At 40.5% G+C, this 24,535-nt stretch overlaps 1 protein-coding gene across 1 annotated transcript in view; it reads left to right on the top strand.

The window, feature by feature from the left end:
- Nucleotides 1-24,535, top strand: part of LOC122550457 (DNA (cytosine-5)-methyltransferase 3-like) — a 92,248-nt gene that overhangs the window by 30,222 nt on the left and 37,491 nt on the right. The window contains exons 2-5 of the mRNA XM_043691199.1: nt 372-545; nt 1,425-1,478; nt 20,645-20,719; nt 20,826-20,870. Coding sequence (XP_043547134.1) covers nt 401-545; nt 1,425-1,478; nt 20,645-20,719; nt 20,826-20,870 — 319 coding nt within the window. The 5' untranslated portion in view covers nt 372-400. The remainder of the gene's footprint in view (nt 1-371; nt 546-1,424; nt 1,479-20,644; nt 20,720-20,825; nt 20,871-24,535) is intronic.

Raw genomic sequence — 24,535 nt, 5'->3', positions numbered from 1 at the left:
TATGTCCTCTGAACTTCCTATTCCCTCACTCGGCACACATCTTTATCTTTCCTGCAGCTGCACTAACATTACCAGCTCGCTAACCACTTTCATCTCATTCAATCCCTTCCCTTGCCTCAGCTGAGGAGAAGGCATCAGGGCCAAGAGAGACAAATCAGTTGATGAAGAGCCTGACGTTCACCTGATCACCACCTACAATGGAGGCACTCCCTGCCTTAGCGAGAGAGGAGCCTGACCACATGTATGGTGAGGTTGTGACCACCACATCTTGGCATCCCAAGTAGAATTGATAGCTGCTCTACCATTCCAGCCAGTGTGAATGCATTCTCAACATGTCCATCCTTATTTCTTAACTGTCTTGTCTTTTACAGGCACAAACAACATCTACACAACCTCTGCCATGGAGAGAGCAGCCCCTCTGGAGATCATCCAGCTCAGAGAAAGAAGCTACAGATACCTCAAAGGTATCCTCTGCACCTCCTCTAACTCAGGAACTGACACCACCATGGGAACTTTAGCTGGAATACAGTCAGGAGCACAAACTGGTGAGTAGAGCATGGCTCTGTACTCAAAGCAAGCTGAGGAAAAAGCAAACTAGGTCACTGGCACTCGGAGGACTGCCAAAGGCAAGGAGCTAGTTGGTCCCAGGCAAGAGAGAACCCCACAGTCTCAGCCGTTAATAACTTGCATCAAAATGCATAAGCTGACACAGGGGGACAGGCAGATTTGTCAGAGATGTATGGTAAACTGGATCGAAGATGTGTGGTGTTAACTAGCACTATCTGTACAATGCCAGGTCTGACGTGCATGTATTGAGCTGATTCCATGGACAGGTTGGTAGGTATCATGGACAGCCAGCTCTAATGGAAATGCTCATTGGCTGCTGGAAGCAGAACAGTACTCCATCAATTTAGCCATTGTGAGTTGGTAGGGACAGAAAAACAACAGGAAGATGAGGGACCTTGAGTCCAGGTGCCCCTGAGAAGTTAAGATAGTGCCAGATAGAGAAGGAGCCACATTCAATCCCCCAACAATGCTCTCAGGACACTCTGGAGAACACTGGTATTTAAAACATATTTCTCATTCTTCATTACTAAACGGGCAATGTTCCTGTTATGACTTGATTGTGACACATTTCAATACTGTAACTTGATTATTTAGTCACTATAGCAGCTTTATGAAATTTTTAATACACATTAAGGTCGCCCAAAGACTGTAGAACTGACCCTGGCATGATTTCTGCTGAAGACAAAGCTTTTGAAGAATCTTGCATTTATATTGCTTCTTGCTGGAATCTCAGAATTTCACAATTACTAAGACCTGTGTAGTACAGGCATTTAGGTTAAGAAGGCATTTTCCTCAATAATTCAACTTTTAATATTGCACCCATAGTTGCGATAAAATACTCCAATTGTGAATTCCAGATTTGGCCTTCAGCAACCGGAAGCGTAAAGAGGGAACTCCAGCAAATATTCGTGGTATGTAATGGTTATTAACTTAAATAATTGGAAATGTCATGTGCAGCATGGTTTAATTATTGGCATGGACTCGGTGTAGTCCAAGATTCTCTTTGGAGTACAAAGTTGTATAACCTTTTCTGCAATCTCTGTTTCTCGCAATAATGGAATATTATAAACATAATGTACAATATGGAAGAACATATAAAAGAGTGTTTTTGAGAGAGTTTTATAACACCACTTACATCTTGTGAATTTGCTTCAACAAGCTGTGCAAGCCCAAACTAAAACCCAAGAATGCAGCATATCATTTAAATATGTGAAGGTAAACAGACAACCAGGGTTAATGTCCATACACAAACATAATCATCCACGTTTTCTTTTTAAAAGCTAAGAATTGCGAAGTTATATTACACTAGCATTTTCTATTTCTACCGTTTATTTCCAGAATTCTCTGATTAACAAATTAATTTAGTCTTAGTATTTAGTTTGTATTTATGTTCCCATGGGAATTTCTTCAGATCCTCTGGCCAAAATTCTTCCCTTAATAACAACTTGCCAGTAGCGTCATAGAGTCATAGAGATGTAGAGCATAGAAATAGACCTTTTGGTCAAACTCACCCATGCCAACCAGATATCCTAGATAAATCCAATCCCATTTGCCAGCACTTGGCCCATTTCCTTTCTGAACCCTTCCAATTCATATACCCATCCAGATGCCTTTTAAATTGTTGTAATTGAACAAACTTCTATCGCTTCCTCTGGCAACTCATTCCATACACGCACCATCCTCTGCAAGAAAACATTGGTCTTTAGGTCCCTTTGAAATCTTTCCACTCTCACCCAAACCCATGCCCCTAGTTTTGGACTGCCCCACCCCACAGAAAAGACCATGTCAATTTATCCTATCTAGACCTCTATAAGGTCACCCCTCAGGCTCTGACACTGCAGAGAAAACAGTCCCAGCCTATTCAGCCTCTCCCTAAAGCTCAGACCCTCCAACTCTTGCAACATTTTTGTTAATCTTTTCTGAACTCTTTCATGTTTCACAACAGAATTGGTGCACTACCTTTCTGTAAGAAAGCATTCCATAAGACATAGGAGTGAAATTAAGGCCATTTGGCCCATCAAGTCCACTCCATCATTCAGTCATGGCTGATGGGCATTTCAACGTCACTTACCTGCACTATCTTCTACGAGAATCCACACAAACAGTCACCCAAAGGTGGAATTGAACCCAGGTCCCTGGCACTGTGAAGCAGCAGTGCTGACCACTGAGCCATCTTGTTTCAGTGCAAGGGTCTGTGATGCTGCAAGACGTAACTGTATTTTTGAACAAGTGATCAAAAACTTGTTTAGGTAAAGTGTCTATTTAAGGAGAAATCTGAGATGCAGATGTTCAGGGAGGGTATTGCAGAGCTTTGGTTACTAGTTACTAGTGATGAAGCAGAATTACTAGTGATGGTGCAGTTAAAATCAGGGGTGCTTAGAATTTGAATTTTAAGTGTGCCCATTGTATTGTCCTCTCATTCCAAAACATTCCAAACAAAGATAAGGAAAGGTAAAGTTGTGCAGTGATTTGGAAACCAGAATGATAATTTTAAACTCAAGCCATTGTTAACCAGAAGCTAACATAGGTCAGTAACCATGACTGATGGTCGGCATTGATGAATTGGACTGAAGGGTCTGTTTCCATGCTGTACAGTTCTATGAATGTGACTAATTCATCATTTGTTTTCTTTTTCCATCTGAAGGTTTGCCCAGAATCAAAATCTGCCCAGCCCCTGATTACCTGATATTAGGTGTTTGTGTAACTTTGTGCTCATCTCATTTGTTCTTCAATTAGCAGATAACAGTAATTAAACTGACTGCCACAATAATGGTCACTTTTAGATACAATCAGCTGATGAACCCCTAGTCTATGATTAGATAAGGTAATTTCTTTCTCCTTGTTCATTTGATGAAGATAAAAACAGTCAGATGTTTATACAGTACAACTGATTGAGGTTTACAAAACCATGACGGGTATAGACAGGGTGGACAGAGACAAGCTTTTTTCCAGGGTGAAGGATTCAACAACGAGAGGTCACACTTTCAAGGTGAGAGGTGGAAAGTTTAAGGGGGATGCACGTGGCAAGTACTTCACACAGAGGGTGGTGGGCGTCTGGGAACACGTTGCCCACAGAGGTGGTAGAGGCAGGCATGGTAGATTCATTTAAGATGCATCTGGACAGATGCATGAGTAGGTGGGGAGCAGAGGGATACAGATGCTTAGGAATTAGCCGACAGGTTTAGACAGTACATTTGGATTGGCTCAGGCATGGAGGGCTGAAGGGTCTGTTCCTGGACTGTAAACTTTCTTAGTTCTTTGTTAAACTAAAATAATTCCCATGTCTATCTCAGTGGAGATATCAGAAAGACTTCCACCTTCACAACTGATTTTGAAAACCCTGCTTGTACCATCACCTTTGTATAGTAGTCCACACAGTAAGTTCTCAAATGTAGGCAGAAGGGGTAAATTTGATCAAAAGCAGTAGTGTAAACAAAGGAAAGGCTCCATGGCTCCTGACTAAGCAATATCTCGATAATAAAGTTCTCACATTTGTTTTCAGAATCCTCCAGAGGTTTGCGTCTCCATATCTCTATAGTCAGCTCAAGTTTCACAACCCTCCTGGATTTCTGGCCTCCTCTCGTTCTGGCTCCTAATGCATTTCCAATTCCAATTGATCCACCATTAGTGGCCATACCCTCAGCTGCCTTCCTCGCACTCCACCTCTCTGCCATGATATCCTCCTTCTTTAAAAAAACCTACCTCTTTGTCCAAGCTTTGGGTCATCTGGTCTAATAGTCCCTGTTGTATGTCATACTTTGTTTTATAATGCTCCTGTGAAGTGCAGTGGAATATTTCATTACCTTAACCTACCACTGTTATACAAATATAAGTTGTTGCTTTTGGTCTCGTATGGAATGGTTGCCAATTTGTTTTCAGCTACCTTGCACTGCCGCAGTTGAAAAATTTCATTCCAAAAGATTACATCCAATCATTAACATGAGTTTTTAAACAATGTTGTGATCCAGTTCGGGACCAATAAGTTCTTTTTAAAGCAGATGAAGTTTGAATTCCCAGGTATTCACACAGAGAACAAAGCCAAAACGTTTCAAAGATTTAAACAAGCGGAAGAAATTTTATTTTGCAAGTGTCATCAAGGCAGAGCCAACAATTAACATACACTAACATTGAGAAATCAACTGAGATCAACATAAAATAATGAGCAAACTGTGTTTGAATGTATGCTACAAATGGACAGGCATAATCACGAGAGATCCCACAAATTTTATTGCCAGCCCACTTCACGTTATTGATCACTGTGAGTCACAAAAAATTCTTCAAACTCTGTCTTCCTAATAAGAGATCTCAGTTGCTCTTGTTTGAGTATTTATCTTCTGGTTTCCCACTGACAGCAGTTCCAACTCAGTCTGGAAGCCCTCTTGCTTCTTCTTCCTGCAATGAGTTGGCAGGTAACAGGAATTAAACTGAATGCCACAGTAATGGTCACTTTTAGATACAACCAGCTGATGAACCCCTTCAGAGCTTGCCTAGTCTATGATTACATATGGTAATTTCTTTCTCCTTGTTCATTTGATGAAGATAAAAACAGTCGGATGTTTATACAGCACAACAACTAAAGGAATTCCCATGTAAATCAGGTTCTATCTCTTCGAAACCACAAGAGGTGGCACTGTGGTTTCTGTGTACACATGAAGCCAACTCATATATCTACATGTCGCAATTCATGGATTGTGTCCCGGTTTTACAATATACGTACATTTTAGAACATCATCTTTGATAGCAAATGTACCCAATCACTGAAGTTATTATGACTCCAATAAATAAACGAGCTGAATTCAGAAGATTGAATATCTCGTGTATACCTGGAAAATAGGTGCAATGAAAATTATTAATAGAAATGAAATTAATTCAGATTGAGATCAACACATGGCATCGTACTGTGCAGAAATAAATCCCAAAGAGGTTTCGGAGGAGTTACACTTCACGGCCAGGATTTAAAAGTGTTTTTGAGTGTATAGCTGTGATTGCTTTCAGTGCAATGCACCGAAATGTAGGTCAGTGTGAAGTTGCTAGATACAGGTATCCCCTGCTATCCAAATGTAGAGCATTCCCAGGAAACCTTTCATAAGCTGAAAATGGTATTAAGTGAAGGTGCATGATTTATATGGAAAAAACCTCTCCGTCTTTCGTAAAAGCAAAAATCCTCTTTGGATTTGTAAAACCAGGTACTAATGTAGGTCTTCTGTAAAAGCAAAGTGGCGTAAAGCAAATGTTCAAAAAGCAGGGGATACCTGTGATGCTGCTACATTGCCCCCAGTGTGACACTGCTGTAATGAGCCCATTCTGGCACTGCTGTACTGCACCCAGTTGGCATCGCTGGATACTATCCCTATCATGTTACCATTGTGCACTGCACCCAGTATGACATTACTGTGTATTGTGCCTGGTGTGACATTGCTGGGTGCTACCTTGAGCATGTTAATGTTAATAATAATGAATAATCACTCAACAATGTCAAGAAAATACCATCACCTCCAAATTCACATGTTTCAACCTCCAGATTAAGATTCTGTTATTATTTTTGAAATTCCTAATCTAATACAAACAAAGGAGCATCATCACTTCACAGTCTCATGGCTAACAGTGACAGGCAATAAATGTGATTCAGAGTCATCTATGCCTTGAGAATAGATATTTAGAAAATATGGAGATTATTCAAAACACTGCTCACAGTTTCGGTGAAGATTCTACCTAATGCCAATCTGAAATTTACCTTTATTGCCTGTGGATTTTCGTTATAATGTCTTGGCAGATCTCAAGCTAATACTTGGTGCTATTATGGCCTGATGTTGTCAATATGTGCACAGGAGGATGATGCAGAGAAGACAGATGGTATCTGCAGGATGTCACAAGTGTATCTGCCTGATGATGAGTGTCATGTTTGACAGGACCACCCCTTATGACCTCTTGGCTACTAATGCCATCACTAAGAATGGGAAGGACTTTGGGTTCGCTGGTCTTGTTGGATTGCCACAGATGCAGAGACAGATTGTACACAAGGGTGGGCTTTTGATTCCTGGGGAATTGCAACTGATTTTGGGGAATGTGGAATTTGCATAAGCCAGGTTGCTTCTCATTAATTTTCATAAGGATTTAAAATAGCCGAGCTGAGGGTGGGGAGCCTAAGTGCAGATTGAGAACAAAGCACAAAGTTTTGGATGTAGGTTTGCTCGCTGAGCTTCAAGGTTCATTTCCAGATGTTTCATCAACCTATTAGGCAGCAGAAGCCTGAGGCCCACTGAAGATGTTACCTAGTATTGTGATGAAACGTCTGGAAATGAACCTTCAAGCTCAGCGAGCAAACCTACATCCAAAACCTCAACCTGAGTTACAAATCTTCGCAAAACTCACTAAAGCACAAAGTCATTCATTACCTTTCATCTACACAGATGGCTCTTGTTTTAAGGGAATGAAGCAGTTATTTTCCTTGACTTTATTCTAAACTGATTCTAGAATACAGATTCATGCACTTCTCTACATTTTGTCCACAGCCTGAATAATTTGTGTGTGTTGCTAGTCAAAACAATCACAATATGGAAAATGTGTTCTGACCAGGGCAATATACATGTTTAGCATGATATTTCCTGAGTTATAAATCCTAATTTAGCAATATAATTGAGTAATTAATTTATTGCTTAGCAACTACAATTCACTTTCAATAGTTCAGTCCCATACTTAATTGTAATTTGGGCCTGAGAGGAATCTTAACCTGAAACAACAGGTGGGCTGCGAGTGGTGCATGTGGAAAACCTTTTGACTTGCAAACCGGAATTTATTGGAGTACTCATCCACACACATCTGGGATTAGTGGCCACACCTTTGGTAGTTGGTGGGAACCTACTCCCTCCAATCAGGGAATACACTATTCCATCAGCATAGGTATTTTTGCAGCAATTATTGTCCATAAGAAATTCTTCAGAATAATTTTTAAACCTGTCTTTGGTTTTTTTCTTGAGTGGTGCAGGATTGGTGAAACTGATCAGGGAAATGATGCAAGCTTCAGCAACAGTTCAACTATTTTTATTCCATCATTTTGATAAAATCTTAATTTCTGCAGATGTTATTTATATGAAGCTAACGGCGCAGCAGCATAAATCAGTCTACAACTTGTTAATTTGTAATTCCCGTGATAACTTTCCCCCAAGTTACAGGGCAATTTGTTCATTAATAATAGCCTGCATGATTAGATTCATTTATTTCTTTCTTCAGGTCTATTAAATGATAGACTATTGCGAACGGACAGTTTTCAAATTGAAGAGTAGCTGTTTGGTAGGTGTCCGAATAAAGGCTTGATCAAAATTTTTAACAACAGAGGAATTTCACTCATAACGTATCAAACAATTCGGCAAACTCAGGCTGGTAACATGGGGCTGTGAACATTTAGCAGATATGTGCCTGTATAATTTATGTAACCATTTATACATCATATATTAATAAGTACAAGATTCTCACATGGGATTACAAGTAATTTATTAGCTTGAATAGAGGTTAGGGTAACCAACAGAAAGTGGAGTTTTGGGATAAATAGGTATTTTTCTGGTTGGCAAGATGTGACTAGTGAAATGCCACAGAGTTCAGTCATCAGGTCCCAACTATTTACAATCCATATTAATGATTTGGATGCTGGGATAGAAAATACTAGAGCCAAAATTGCCAATGACACTGAAATAGCTGGGAAAATAAGTTGTAATGGTGAGATAAGAAATTTGCAAATGGATGGTGGATAGATTAGGTGAATAGGCACAATTTGGCAGATGAGGTTTAATGTGGATAAATGTGAGGTTATCCATTTTGTCAGGGAAATAGAAACACAACTTATTATCTAAATGGAAAGAAACCTCTATATGTTTCAGTGCAGAGGGATCTGCGTGTCCTCGTGCATAATTCACAGAAAATTAGTATGCAGGTGCAGCAGGTAAAAAGAAAGGCAAAAGGAATTTATTGTTAAAGGAATGGAGTTTAAAGTGGAGAAATGTTGCTGCAATGTTAAAAGGCATTAGTGAGACCGTACCTGGAATACTGCTCACAAGTTTGGTCCCGTTACTTGAGTAGGGATGTAGTTGCATTGGAGGCAGTTCAGAGAAGTTTCACTAGATTGATTTCAGAGATTAAGGGCTTGTTTATGATAAGGGATTGAGCAGTTTAGAATTATAATCTCTGGATTTTAAAAGAATGAAAGGAGATCTAATTGAAATACATCAGATGCTAAAGGGGATTGACAACATTGATGTAGAAAGGCTGTTCCCTCATGTGGGACAATCTAGAATGAGAGGTCATCGTTTTAGGGTAAGGGGTGACAGATTCAAAACAGAGATGAGTAAAAAAGACTTCTCTCAAAGGGTCATGAATCTATACAATTCACTACCCCGGAGTGTGGTGAATGTTGGGACATTGAGTAAATTTAAGGAAATTTAGGATAAACAGATATTTAATTAGTTATGAAGAGCAGGCAGGAAAGTGGAGTTGAGGCTGAGATCAGACATGATTGTATCAAACAAGCTGAAGGGGCTGAATTGCCAACTCCTGCTAGTTCTTATGTTAAAATACAACTCATCAAGCAATCCAGTAGAGATCTGAGTTTTTGACCCATGCTCTGCTGTACCTGTAGCACAAATAAGAAAGCTGCATACCGCTAGTCCAGAGTCACACACCCATTCATTTTATTGAATGGAAGTTGTTATGCTATGGATGGGATATCCCAAAATGGAATTTAATGCTTATATTCCTCATAATAAAACAATTAATAGGGTTAAAATAGTAATGTCACTCTTAACAAGATTGCATAAATCTGACATTTAAATGATTAATATGATTCCGAAATGGTTCATAGTAACAGCACAGTTTCTTCAAATAAAAGCTAAAATGCATGAAGGTTAAGGACCTTACCTATAGCACTAAGTAGATGCAGAATTATTTCAGAGTAGAGGAATGGTTTATACAAATAAGAAGACTTCATCGTAGAGTCAGAAGGAGCATATCACGTGGCCCAGCCTATTATTTCACAACAGAGATACAAAGACTCAGTAACGCCAAAACTCGTGGTTTCTCTTTCCTGTGACAGTGCATGACTAATTCTTCTCCTCCCCCCATTAATCAGTTGGTGTTGTGAAAAAAAGCTCAAAGTAACATTGGTCTGAATCTTCCCAGTCCCTGAGTGATGTGGGTCATGATAGGTCTGGGAAAATGAGATTCTTGTTGTTGAAAAGAAAAATGTCAGCCACCCAAGGTTGAGAAGGGAAGATGGGAATGTCGCTACTGAGCAGCGAGACGTCTCTTTCCATACATGCAGATCGTTATTAGTGCCTATTCTCATTTTATTTATGCACAGTTTCCTTCTGTCCCATGTGCTGGGGAGAAAACTGGATGGATACAGTTGCCTGACAAGTAAGTTTGAGTGGGAACAAGACAGATCCAGTTACCGCCTGCTCCTCCTGGTCTGCATCTTGGTCACAACATCTCAAGGTGTGCTCCATGTCTGCACCACACCCCCTACCCTCCCCCTGCCACCCCATCCCCCACCATCGTCATCACCACTATCACCCACTACTGAGGCTGGCATCAGACACATACCAGCCTCACCACTTCCTCAACTCTGCATGGGTCATCTCGCAATCACTGAGAGTATAGTTGCCCATCTCAATGCTGCAGTTTGGAGTGTACCAGCACCTTGCATTGCCATGCTGCTGCCTGGTCACTTTTCTTGCAGAGACAGGAACCCAACTCATGCATTAGAGTAGGGTGTGTCTCAGGGGCCCCTCACTTGCTCTCTTGGCATTCACTTACTTCAGGCCAATATGCATCCACAAACAATCTCCGTCTTGACTTTATGAACATTGCCACCTCATTTAGAAATTAAACACTCATAGTCCTTGCTTTGACATCGAAAGCTAATGTTGTGGCTGTCAGCATTGATCAGTAAAGTGTGTTGACATGTTACTGTAAGGCACTGTCTATTGTCACTGTCACAGCTACAGCAGAAGCTGGAGTAGAAAGCACACGGAATATGCTTCCACCAACAGGTAGGTCCTCAAATGCTAAGGCAAGCAGTCCTCAGTCAAATCAAAGGGCCAGTGAGTGTCCAATCTCGGTCAGACTCTTGGGGCCATCAGGGTCCAGGGTCCCATATCGCTGAGTCCAGACAGTCGGCCATGGTCAATACTGCAGGTCCAGTGCAACCAATCCAGAGATTCACAGTTAATCACTTGGGGAGCTGCACAATCGGAATTCTGGCACTCATGAGACAAGGCTCTCCTTCCAAGTCAGTCAGTGTCAGGACCACGGTCAGTCGTAGGGGTCAGCTAACTGAAAGTCAAGGGGGCTGTTTAATACAGATTAGAGAAGCTGGGGAGGTCAATTGTAGATGTTGAAGGCGGTATCCCAGGAAGTGGGGAGTGGGGAGCAAATTCAATGTATAAGGCTGGAAGGTGATAGTGCAGTGGAGAACATTGGTTACTGCTGAAGAGGATAGTCATCACCATCCCGGTTTTGATGGGAAGAATGGCGCAACACAAAGGATGGCTTGGACTAAGCTGTAGGGCTGGGGCTCAAATGGCAGGAGATGAAGATGGGAATATTTGGAAACTCAGAACTGATGGGGCTAAAAGGGAGTGGAAGGAAGAAAAGGGTATGAAATTTGGGATGGCATTGTAGTGTACTCAAGACAGAGCGTGCTGCATAATTCTAGCTTGCACAAATTAATCAATCAGAGACCTGAATGGTGGATTCTGAAGAGGTAGGAGAGTGGTAACAGTATTCTGAGGAGGATAATGAAGGCATTGAATAGGGTGGGCATCAGTTGGTTAGATCAGTTGGCTGGATAGCTGGTGAATCATGTCAGCAACACAGGTTCAATTCCTGTTCAGGCTGAGGTTAACGTGAAGTTTATGCCCTCTCAACCTCACCTGAGGCATGGGTGATCCCCATGTTAAGCTGAGTACCAGTCATTTCTAGTGAGAGAGCAGCCGATGGTCTCCTGGGATTACAGTGACTCTACCTTTATGTAGCTACTTAAATACCGAAATAAAGGTAGGATGCCAGTGACCAGCAGCCCAAAGTGGGAAAGCGAGCAATCCACCAACTGTTTCCTGATATCCAATCATCCTCAGTGATATTGTACTCTGTGACATCCAAGACCCAAACAATGTCACACTCCAACCATGTTCCTTTAATTGGAGATTAACTGAACAACAGCAAGGATATTATTATGAAACTTCATTAAACAGCGGTTCCACCTTAGCTGTAATATTGTGTCTTATTTGGCTATTATACTTTGGGAAAGACATGAAAACAATAAAGAGTTTGCTAAAATGCTTCATGACAATTGATCCAATTTTGAAGGACTTTGTGTCAGGTGTATACATTGCAGAAGCTGATGTTGTCTTCAAAGAAGGTTGAGAGGAAGCTTAAAAGAGTTTTTCAAAATCACAAGAGATCTAGCCAGAATAGATCAGGAGAAACTGTTCCCATTGATAACAAGGTCAAAAAACAGAATGAGCAGATTTAAAATGCTTTGCAAAAGAACCAAGGAAGATATAATACTTCTATGTAGCAATTAAACACTAAGTGTTGCAGATGCTGGAAATATAAAACGAATGCAGAATAAACTGGGAGAAACTCAACCGATCTGGTAATATTTGTGAGGAGAGTCTAGAGTTGATGTTTTGAGCCCAATATGACTCTGCAGAAGAATCAACTCTCTTTCTCTCTCCACCAATGCTGCCAGACCTGCTGAGTTTCTGCCAAGTTTTTCAGTGTTTATTTTTATGCAGCAGGTGTTTATATGTGGAAAGCATTGCGTGAAAAGAGAACAGGGGTAGATTCAACTGTTGCTTTCAAGAAAAAAAATTAGTTAAACATTGGAAGGTTAAAAAATGCAGGAATAGGCAGGAGAGTGAGACTAGTTAAATTGCCTCACAGAGATAAGTACTTTTTCTTCAGGTTTAATTGCCTTCTTCTGTGGTGTCCCATTTTAAGGTCTTATTCTCTGATTCTTTTATAAGGAACAGATTGCAAAGTTGAACTTTGGCTTGATATTTTTTAAGTGAAAACATGAAGTGATATTTATTAAAAATTGGGATTAGTATTTTGCTGACACTGGTGGCTTAGGTGTACGTTCCAGAGGAAAACCTACCCGAAGGCATGTGATGGAATTTGAATTCAAAAAAATCTGGAATTTAGAATCTAATGATGACCATGAAACCGTGAGAATGATTTCAGAAAAATTCATTTGTTTCAGAAATGCCTTTTAGGGAAGGAAAATACTATCTTTACCTGGTCTGGCCTACAGGGACCAAGAGAAAGCGAGGACTGCGGATGCTGGAGATCAGAGTCCAAAAGTGTAGCGCTGGAAAACACAGCAGGTCAGGCCACATCTGCAGAGCAGAAGAATCGACGTTTCAGGCATAAGATGTGACTCCAGACCCATAGTAATACAGTAAATTTGTAACTGTCCTTTGGGCAATTAGTGATGGGCAATAAATGCTGTCCTAGCCAGTGATGCCCCTAACACATGAATGAGTTTTAAAAAAAGATAATCCATTCATTAATTTCAATGGAAGGATGCAGTTGATATTGTAAGAGTGTGGAATCCTTCTGTACCTGGTTTCACTTTCTGTATTCCCACCAGTTGGCATAAAATCCCACAAAAACATGAAAAATGGGAAAATTGAATAGTTATCTCCCTGACTGTTCATGAGAAGCCAGAGACTGAGTCTGTAGAGAACACAATGCGACAAAATTCTGAGAGTTGGAGACTTATTATTATTACATTTTAGATTGGGTGTTACAAACAAAAAGTGCTACCTTTTCTGTTAAGAGCTTACTATAAAACTTGTGTTTATCTTTTACAGTTTCCACCACTTATACAGTTAAAATAAATCACTGAAATTGGTAAACAGCAAGCCAAAGTCAAACAAGTGGGAAAAAGAGAGGATCCATTCAATGCACTCTCATTTGACTGTAATATAAAAACAAAGTCTGTGTTGCAAAGATATGAAATTTGGAAATGCTCACACCATCAGGATGGCTGATTGTTACTATATTGTCAACTATACTTTGACAACATTGCGATAAGTGAACACTATTGAGAGGAAATGGAACTCAAAATGTTTAACTCTAACCAAGGTAAGATAGTGAAAAATCACACAACACCAGGTTATAGTCCAACAGGTTTAATTGGAAGCACACTAGTTTTCAGAGCGACGTTCCTTCATCAGGTGATAGTGGAGGGTTTGATCGTAACACAGAATTTGTAGCAAAAAATTGCAGTGTGATATAACTGAAATTATACATTGAAAAAGTGATTGTCTGTTAAGCCTTTCATCTGTTAGAATACAGTGATAGTTTCACTTCTTTCATGTGTAAATCATGTGAAACTATCACTGTATTCTAACAGATGAAAGGCTTAACAGACAATCACTTTTTCAATGTATAATTTCAGTTACATCACACTGCAATTTTTTGCTACAAATTCTGTGTTACGATCGAACCCTCCACTATCACCTGATGAAGGAACGTCGCTCCAAAAGCTAGTGTGCTTCCAATTAAACCTGTTGGACTATAACCTGGTGTTGTGTGATTTTTAACTTTGTACACCCCAGTCCAACACCAGCATCTCCAAATCAAGGTAAGATATTCAGTCATAAATATGCAGTGTGTGCAAGGTATTTTTAATGTAATTATTCCCATGCTATCCACATAAGACAGCATTCTGAATATTGCTAAACCTTTTTATTCGTCTAGCCACTGATTGTTTTAATTATGAGAGACAAATAAATGGCCACAGTACAAAATAAAACAGCTGACAGGGGTGAAATCAGACCCTGTGTGAGTGGTTGCAAAGCTGATATTTATTCTAGCATTAGGGACAATACCTTTATATATGTTCACTGAATCGACTGAAGGCGTAGTCAGATATAAACAAAAGTATGTACCTGGTATATAATTTATTTTTCTTTGATAACGCAGGAAACTGAAGTCATTACCTTACAGTGTTACATTTTGAATTGTGTTACATTAATAACAGAAGTTGAAAATGGTAATGAAGGTCACAGTTAAGAAATAGTCGCAGAAATACAAACAGGTCTGTACAAGTGGTTATGGTCAAAATGCGCAACGTGGAAAGTTCTCAACTTCAATATGGTTTTGTCAAGCTGACAACAAGAAGGTGGAACTCCTCCCCGGGTAGAAAAGCCAACCATAGAAATGAGATTCTTGAGCTGCAGACACACAGCTGAGGGCAACAGAACAGACCAAGGTTCCTGTCCTCTCAGGAAGTATTGAAAAGCATATAGCCCAATCTTATGAACAGAGATTAAAGTTACCTACTGGGAACCTCTTCCATTTGGTCACAGATATAAGAAAATCAATATCTAGCTGCTGATAAGTTTCATTAAAATGAGTGGATGCTAAATTCTGGAGAGTATTTCCAGTTGCCTGCAGGTAGTGTCACATTCCAAACATCAGTCTCAGTGCTGACTGTTGTTATTCTTGAACGTTTCTGCTAAATCACTGTGCCTGCCTTAAAGTTCTGCAAATCACAGCATAATCAGCAAAGCACTATTGAAGCTGTGTCAAACCACAAACGTGAAAAAAGCAAACCATATTGAACCAAACTACAGTATGAGATTGAAATTATTTTTCATTTATTCAATCATTCATAGCAAATGGGCATCATAGGCTGGGTATTGATTATTGCTCATCCCTAATCTTGAGAAGATGATGGTGAGCTGCCTTCTTGAACTGCTGCACTCTGTTTGTGGTTGGTAGACCCCCACAATGCCTTTAGGAAGGATTTCCAGGATTTTGACTCAGTGTCACTGTAGGAATGGTGATATATTTCCAATGGGGTAGTGAGCAGTTTGGAAGGGAATTTGCAGGTGGTGATGGTGTTCCTATCTATCTACAGACCTTGTTTTTCTAGGCAGTTGTGATGGTAGGTTTGGAAGATCCTGACTAAGGAGCATTGATGAGTTGTTGTAGCATATCTTGTCAGTGATGTACATTGCTGCTACTAAGCATCGCTGTTGGAGGATTTAAATATTTGTGGATATAGTGCCAATCAAGAGGGTTGCTTTATCCTAGATCATGTCACATTTCTTGAGTATCACTGGAGCTGCACTCATCAAGACAAGTAAGGGGTATTACATCACACTCCTAATGTGTGCCTTGTAGATGGTAGGGCAGGCTTTGTAGAGTCAGGAAGTGAGTTTTATATGCTGCTGGATTCCTTGCCTCAGGCTTGCAATTGTAGTTACAATATGTATGTGGCTAGTGCAGTTCTTTTTACCATCAATGGTAACCCCAAGGATGTTGATAGTGAGGCTTTAGTATTAGCAATGCCACTGAATGCCAGGGGTGATAGTTGTTTCTCTCTTGTTGGAGATGGTCATTGTTGACACTTGTTAGCAGGAATCTTACTTACCACTTGTCAGGCCAAGCTTAGATATGGTTCAGGTTTTTTCAGCATTTGAACATGGACTGATTCAGTATCAGGGGAGTCACAAATGATGCTGAACATTAAGTAATCATTGGAGGACATCCCCATTTCTGAACTTATGTTGTAGGGAAGTCACTGATGCAGCAGCTGAAGGTGGTTACACTGAGGAACTGCTGCAGAGATGTCCTGGAGTTGAGATGACTGACCTCCAACAACCACAACCATCTTCCTTTCTGCCAGCTATGATTCTAACTATTGGAGAGTTTATCTCCTGATTCAATTGACTCTGGCATTGCTAGCACTCCTTGATGCCACACTCAGTCAAATGCAATCCCTGATATCAAAGACAGTCATTCTCTCTTCACCTTTAGAAGATCTTTCATCCATGTTTGAACCAAGGATGTAATGAGGTCAGGAGCTGAATGTGGCCCTGGGTGGAACCAACTGAACATCAGTGAGCAGTTTATTGCTAAGAAGGGGCTGATTGATGGCACAGTTGATGATTTCTTTCAACACTTTATTGATGATTGAGTATACTGATTGGCTGGGTTGGATTTGTCCTTTTTTTTGTATAAAGGACACGGCTGACCAATACTGTTATTGTTGGGTAAATGTCTGGGTTATAGCTGTTCTGGAGCAGCTTGACTTGGGATGTGGCAAATTCTGGAGCACAGGTCTTTAGTACTATTGCTGGAATGCTGTCAGGGCTGGGACTATTTGCAGTATCCAATGCCTCCAACAATTTCCTCATATCACATGGAATGAATCAAATTGGCTGAAAACTGGCATCTGTAATGGCAGGTACCTCTGGAGCAGGCCAGGATCCATTGTCTCCATTGCACACATGCCTGAAGATTGTTGCAAATGCTTCAACCTTACCATTTGCGACGAGGTGTTGGGGTCCCCCATCATTGAGGATGGGATAGTTGTGGAGCCTCCTCCTCCAGTGTATTGTTCAATTGTCCATCACCATTCACAATGAATGCGGCAGCACTGCAGAACTTAAATCTGATCCAAGGAATCCCTTAGCTCTGCCTATCACTTGTTCTTTAGGCTGTTTGGCAGGAAGTAGTCCTGTTTGGTAGCTTCACCTCATTTTTAGGTATGCCTGGTGCTGCTACTGGCATGTGCTCCTGCACTCTCCATTACACCAAGGATTGATCTCCTGGCTTGATAGTAATGTAGAGTGGGGGATATGCCAGGCCATGAGATTGCAGAAGGAGTTGGAATACAATTCTTCTGCTCCTCATGGGTACCTCATGGATGTCCAGTCTTGATTTGCTGGTTCTATTTGTCGTCTTTATCATTGAATTTAAGCTACCTATAACTCTGAACTGAAAAAGAACATTAGATGTTGTTTTAATATGGAGTAAGTGCATTTGATTCAGCAACAGCATGTTCAACAAGAGGCAATGCCTCTAACTTGGATGAGTATTACTGATTCACAGCAGGAATGGGAGGTGACGTATTGTTTTGAAGTGTTTCATTGTCCATCCCTAGTTGCCCTTGAGAAGGTGGTGGTGAGCTGCGTTCTTGAACCACTGCAGTCCATTTGATTTAGAGACACCCATAATGTTGTGAGGGAAGAGTTTCCAGGACTTAATCCCAGCGACACTGAAGGAACAGTGATATATTTTCAAGTCAGGTTGGAGTCTGGCTTTGAAGAGAACTGGCAAGTGGTTGTGTTTCCATGTGTTTGCTGCCCCTGTCCTTTTTGATTTGATTTGATTTACTATTGTCACATGTACCTAGGCACAGTGAAAAGTTTTGTTTTGTGTGCAGTACAGGCAGATCATACCATACAAAGTACAGAAGGGTAGTAGAACAACTAAGGAATACTATTTGTCTAGATTAGAGTGGTGCTGGAAAAGCACAACAGGTCAGGCAGCATCCGAGGAGCAGGAAAATCGACGTTTTGGGCAAAAGCCCTTCATCAGGAATAGAGGCAGGGTGCCTGCAGAGTGGAGGGAGGAATACTATATTACAGCTGGAGAGAAGGTATACAAAGAACAAGGTCAAAATTAAATTTGAAAGGTCCATTCAGAAGTGTAATAAAAGCAGGGAAGAAGCTGTTCTTGAATCTGTTGGTATACGTATTTATGTTTTTATACATAGATGTTAGCAGTTGTGGATTTGGAAGGTGCTGTACAAGGAGACTTGATGAACTATTGAAGTTCATCTTGTACACATTCATGCTATTGAGCATCGGTAGTGGTGGAATTTAATGTTTGTGGATGTGGGGCTTATCAAGCAGACAGCTTTGCTCTGGATGTTTGAAATTTTTCAAGTGTTTTTTTTCTCCAAATTTTTTGTGCATTTATTTTTCCTCTCTAATCACTTGAGTTTCTGCACCAAAGCACCGATGCACAAACCACTACTCCCAGCATTACCCACTCCATCATCAACAATCGAATTAGCGTCAACATTCCCCTAACAGCACTAGCTTCTCCAATCTTCATCCTGCTGTACTGCACAGCTGAGTCAGTCATTACGGCTACACACCCTGGATGAACTATCCTGATGTATGTTTGTGAAACTAGAATGAGTACTAAATAAGAGAAGGAGATGCATTCTGAGGATACCTGCATCTTCTTCCTAGTCGTCCTTGATAGTGAAGCACTCACTCTCTCCACCTGAATACTCTTAAGCTGCACTGTGACTACATCTGGAAATGTTGTGGAGATGCCGGTGTTGGACTGGGGTGGACAAAGTTAAAAATCACACAACACCAGGTTATAGTCCATCAGGTTGATTTCAAAGTACAAACTTTTGGAGCGCTTCTCCTTCATCAGGTACCTGGTGGGGCAGGATCATAGGACACAGAATTTATAGTAAAAGATCAAAGTTTCAAAGTATCAGTTGTAAGACACTTTGATCTTTTACTATAAATCCTGTGTCCTATGATCCTGCACCACTAGCTACCTGGCAAAGGAACAGCGCTCTGAAAGCTAGTGCTTCCAAATAAACCTGTTGGACTATAACCTGGTGTTGTGTGATTTTTAACTTGTTCACCCAGTCCAACACCAGTGCTTTCACGTCATTTCTAGATGTGGTCACAGTGCAGCTTAAAGGTGTGCAGGCGGAAAGAGTGAGTGATGTGTTGTGTGATTTTTAACAACATCTAGAAATGTGAAAGCAACTTAGCTCTCAGCCTTCTCTGTGCACCTCCGCAGCTCCCCCTGTTGCTCAAGTTCTTTGGAATGAAGCAGTAGGTAACTTTGTTAAGACTCATCAGTGGTCTATGCTCTGCCATTGATAATTAGACACTCCCATAGACTCTGATGCACTTTGTGGTTTTCTATTTCTTAGCTGATGTAGTAAACGCGACAGAGTTTGGTTCCTGTTGAGGTACATGTCTTGAAGTTTCTTCATAACACTAACTATTTACAAGGTTACATTATCCTACAGCTACATATATGGTATGTGCTTACTAATGTTACTGTACATTGAATATGCATTGCTGACTGACTGAACACACTGCACTGATTCCATGACACAGAGTGAGACTGAATGGAAGGCTTTACACCAGAATGTCAAGTCCTGAAGTCAGGTGGTTGTCTTAAAGATACAGGCCTTTCTGCTCTGAAATCTGTGCGATAATACAACAGTTTCATCCGAGACAGGAGGATTAGTGGCAATGCTAGATCGCAAAAACTCAGAGCGTAATGGACATTACACGAAGTTAAAACAAAGGACAGTGGATGCTGAATATCTGAACAAAAGAGAAAACAAGAGAAATTGCTGGTGAAATTAAATGGGTCTGGCAGCATCTGAGGGGAGAAAGCAGAATTAATGATTCAGTTCTGCTGAAGAGTCAGCGGACTCGAAACAAACTCTGCTTGCTCCCCACAGATGCTGCCAGACCTGCTGAGATTCACCAGACATTTCTATTTTTGTGACATTGTATTAATAATCATCTCCCCTTTCACTGACATCATGTTTTGATTTTTTATTTATAATCGCTTACTTTGCTGTTTGGATCTACAGGGAAATTCCTCAATTTCGGTGCTCCTTACTTCTCTGTCCTCCCATGTTGTCCTGAACATTGAAGGTACACTGTATTATCCAGCTGTAAAATTTAGAGGTTGCTGTCAATCTTGAATTGCATTGATGGAAGGGATCCATTGAACAACAGTGTGAGAATTGTCCAGCCTGTTTATAACTAAATTCTCCCGAGTGGTTCCAACTGGGAGGTGGAGCTGCGGATCGTGAGGCTGTCCAGCAGGTGGCGGTGCCTGCTCTGTGACCAGGGCTAAGTGTAGCTGAACCAGACTGAGACAGTGAGTGAAGACTGAAATCAATCCAAATGGTTCAATTATCAGTAACAATTTCTGTGCATAGTTTCTAATTTAAGCAACTTGGTTGACATCGGTTGGAAACCAAAACGACAGCAGATTCTCCGTTTATAGCACACTTTAAATGAATATTCTTTTTGACGTGTCCCAATTGAAATCTTCACCCCTTGAATGCGGCAGTTTATTTATACCTTTGTGGTTTTACAGGTTTAATCTTGATCCTCACCTTTGGACCTGAGTTAATTTTTTGCAGAGCCTCTTTGGAAGGTTGCACGGTGCTGTTTACATTCATTTAACATTACTTTTTATTTTAATTTCTTTACAGCAGAGCTTCAGTATTCAGTAAAGGAGGCTGTAATTCTGGAAAAAAAAGTTATGCACCAAGACACTCGGGGCAGAGGTAAATAGTGCAGATGGTTTGCTCGCTTTTCCAGTGTTTTCCACACTCACCCCCCCCCCCCCCCCCGTTATTAATCAGTTGCTAATTGAAACGCTTCTTCTTTCAGATCAGATATTCTTCCAGATCAATAATAATAAAAAGACTATAGAAGGTGAGTCAATCTTTTAATTGAGAATTACTGTCTGTAACATGGAGCTGCTGAGCTTCCTTCTGACCATTGTTTGGCTGCCTCATCTCCGGTCCTTATTTCTAACGATTGGGCCAGCGATGTCCACTGGGTTAACCCAAGCTGTACTGCAATGGTTTGTATCAGAAAAATTACATTCTGCTTGATCCACCTACTCCAGATGTCTGTTATAACATCTCTGAACGGGTCCTTTAGAAAATATTTCAATTATTTGGTTACCCTTAGGGCTTTTGTTGGCACAGTGGTATTCATTCCTGATGAAGGGCTTTTGCCCAAAACGTCGATTTTCCTGCTCCTCGGATGCTGCCTGACCTGCTGAGCTTTTCCAGCACGTCTCTGATCCAAACTCTGGTTTCCAGCATCTGCAGTCCTTGTTTTTGCCACAGTGATATTGCCCCTAACTCTGAGTTAGGAGGTCCCAACTTGCCACACCGAGGTGTGACATGATATCCCTGGTCAGGTGGATTAAAACAATTCCTAAACTCAAGGGTCACTCCACCCAAAACATTTTCTCTCCACAGATGCTGCCAGACCTGCTGAGCTTTTCCAGCAATTTCTGTTTTTGCCTCAAGTCTGTTTGGCTGAGCCCTTTATGGAACAGTGGTAGTGTCTCTATCTTTGTACCATGAGGGATAGGTATACTTTCCATCAGCTTCTGAGTGTGTTCGAACAGCTCTGGACATGTTGGTTAAAAATAAATCAATCTGTTTCATCATGCCAAGGGCACATTTCGCATGGTCAAAAATCCAGATACTTACTCAAATCAGGAGCTTCTGGTCTTTGGGGTAAGGAGGCTTACTGCAGTGTCACAAGACCCACTTGTTATATTTGTAGATGTTTATTTGAAATGCTTGCTTTTGGGATGTAAGCATAACTGGCAAGGTCAATACTTATTGCCTGTGCTTATTGTCCAGGTTGCTCTTTGAATCAGGGGTGAAAGATGAAACTGACTGCAAAGGAAAGGGGGGTCAGTCCTCAAACTAAAACAGAAATTGTCAACGAAACTCAGCAGGTCTGGCAGCATCTGTGGCCAGAATGCAGAGTTAATGTTTCGAGACCAGTGACTCTTCATGAGAACTCAGACCGCCTCCTGCAGAGAGCTTCACTGTGGTTTAAGTCAGGCCGAGCCCTGGATTCACAGTGCAACATTAATGGGAAATGCAATTGTGCAATCAGAAGAAGGCTTTGTGGGCTCTCATTCTAACTCTATGCAGCAGTTCATCCAGTTCCACTATTCCAACTGCACTTGGTTGTTTTGCATTTTTGTTTCTTCAGATAATGATCCCTTTTGAAAACCATAATTGAATCTGCTATCACCACATGCTCTGAAATTCAGCATTCTAGTTTCTAACCACTCATTGCTTCCAAACGTTTTTCTCAAATTTACTTTGTCAGTCACCTTGAGTCTGCGTCCACCAGTGTCCTCGATCCTTGCTAGTCCTGATTTATGCAATTCTACTTTAAGGATTATGAGCTAGGCTTTGATCACGTTATCTTCCAATGAGAATGTTTATTTTAACTGCCATCTTTATTGCTTCAAAGTTTATTTTTAAATGTCAGATATTGATGTCCATTTTGAAGAAAATTGTAATTGAATCATCAGGAATGGTAATATTATTTCAATATGCCCAGTGTGCTCAGTTGTATCCATCACAAATATTCCATCAAATGATAAAGCAATTTAAATGGACCTTAATATGAAGTTTATATCAGATCAATCTTAATCCCATGACTAAAACTTTTCCAGGATTGACAAAAATACTCATATGTTTGCATTATAAGAAATGCAACAAAGGTCCCCTAGGCTAAATCTTGATATGAGATTAGATTAAGCATTTATTTAGGAGAATGTGAAGGAATAAATTATGTTTTCATTGTAATCAATAAAATTTTAATGGTTTTGGATCAGATATATTTTGTGAGAACCCTTTTCACTGTCTGTAAAGTGGTTGCAAACTCCAAATAAGGTATCAGACAATTGGAAAGGAGATCAGGTGGAATTCCTCCATTCAAAAGCATTTTAATCAAGAGAGCTGTGGATGTTCAAACATTAAATGTATTCAAGAGAGCACTGTGGATTTTTGAGCACTAAGGGGATTGAAGAATAGAAAGATTGTAGAAGAAGTTGTGCTACAGTAGAAGATCAGCTACAAATTTATTAAATAATAGGACTTCTCTTAAGGGGTGAATGGACTACCCCTGTTTATCTTTCTTGTACATTTTTAAAAATCTTCCAAACAGAGAAGGACAGAGCAAAAGAAATCCAGTTAGAAATGTTGAGAACCAGAACCTACTAGGTTAAGGAAAATCACTGAAAGTAGCAGCACAGAGAGGAGACTAGAAAACAAAGAATTATAAATATGAAACAACAAAGAAAGTAAACAAAAATGCAACAATGTAGAGTGAGACTTAGGACAATGGATCAGGGAGATTCTCGCAAAAGTTAAGAAAAGGAAAGGAAAAATGACAATTTGCTCAGTTTCTTTCAAACTTCTCAATAATATCCCAAACTCTTGACAGTTAATGATTTGTTTTTGAAATAGCACTGACACTGTGTAAACAACAGAAAGAATGGACACGTCTAAGTGGACAGCTCAGTGACAGAATAAAGCAGGAGTGCAGAGATGGTAAAACCATGTGAAGAACTGAGAGGAAGGATATAGAGGGAGAATTGAGAATGGATTGAGGTGGATAAGGCATTTGTTGAACTGTGTTAACACAGCACAGGGATCAGAATGGAACATTGGTAACCAAAGTCAGTGAGAGCATTAAAATTATGTTCTGTAGGATAGAGATGGGGGTGGTTGCTCAAAGAAAGTAGCCATCATGAATTACCAAGGCAACTACAATAAAAAGGTGTACTGTTCAGCCCTCCGTTTGGAGGTAATGTTCAGGCACAATAAGATAGCATGGAAATAATGACAAATGCCCATTCTTGTGTCGATTACGAGGCCTGGGGCTATTTATATTCCCTGCTATTGTTTCAGTTTTGCAAATTGTGACTATCACTGGGAAGGATGAAATGGCCAGAGGATGGGAACAGAAACACATATTGGGTACACATGTGTACACATGGATACACATGTTGATGTGTACCTAAAGAAATTGCCAACTTTGTGATTGCTGTCATGGGAAGGAAGGGAAAGCTTCCAGATGAAGCCCAAGGATGATTTTTTGGAGCTTCCATCAATCTACCAGCTCCTGGTCCATAAACAGACAGTTTTTTCCAGAAGCAATTTTTATTATTGGCCTCTTCTAGCCATGATCCGCCTGGCAGTAGCTTTCACTTTCAGCTCCATTATCAGATTCTCCCCTAAATACAATCACACTGGAGCTGAATGACATCTAATCCTGAACACTTGTTGGTTGGGGACATGCTATGATCCAAAACCCAAGATTGTTGGAGATGTGGCTGGAAATGTTTGATCACCATTCACTCACTAACACGATAGGCATGGCTATAATCCAATGAATGGAATCTGAATTGTTAGAAAAGACTGTAAAGGCAAACGGGAGAATCTAGCTCACTTGGCTTCCTCTGATAGTTGAATAGATGACAAACTGTGGGAAAGTATGTCCATGATTTCCAAACATTCAATGTGCATAGATCAGTCTACCCTTCATTGCAT

This window comes from Chiloscyllium plagiosum, chromosome 6 (genome assembly GCF_004010195.1).
Source record: "Chiloscyllium plagiosum isolate BGI_BamShark_2017 chromosome 6, ASM401019v2, whole genome shotgun sequence".
In the NCBI taxonomy this organism is placed as follows: Eukaryota; Metazoa; Chordata; class Chondrichthyes; order Orectolobiformes; family Hemiscylliidae; genus Chiloscyllium; species Chiloscyllium plagiosum.
This window is presented reverse-complemented; position numbering and strand designations above follow the sequence as displayed.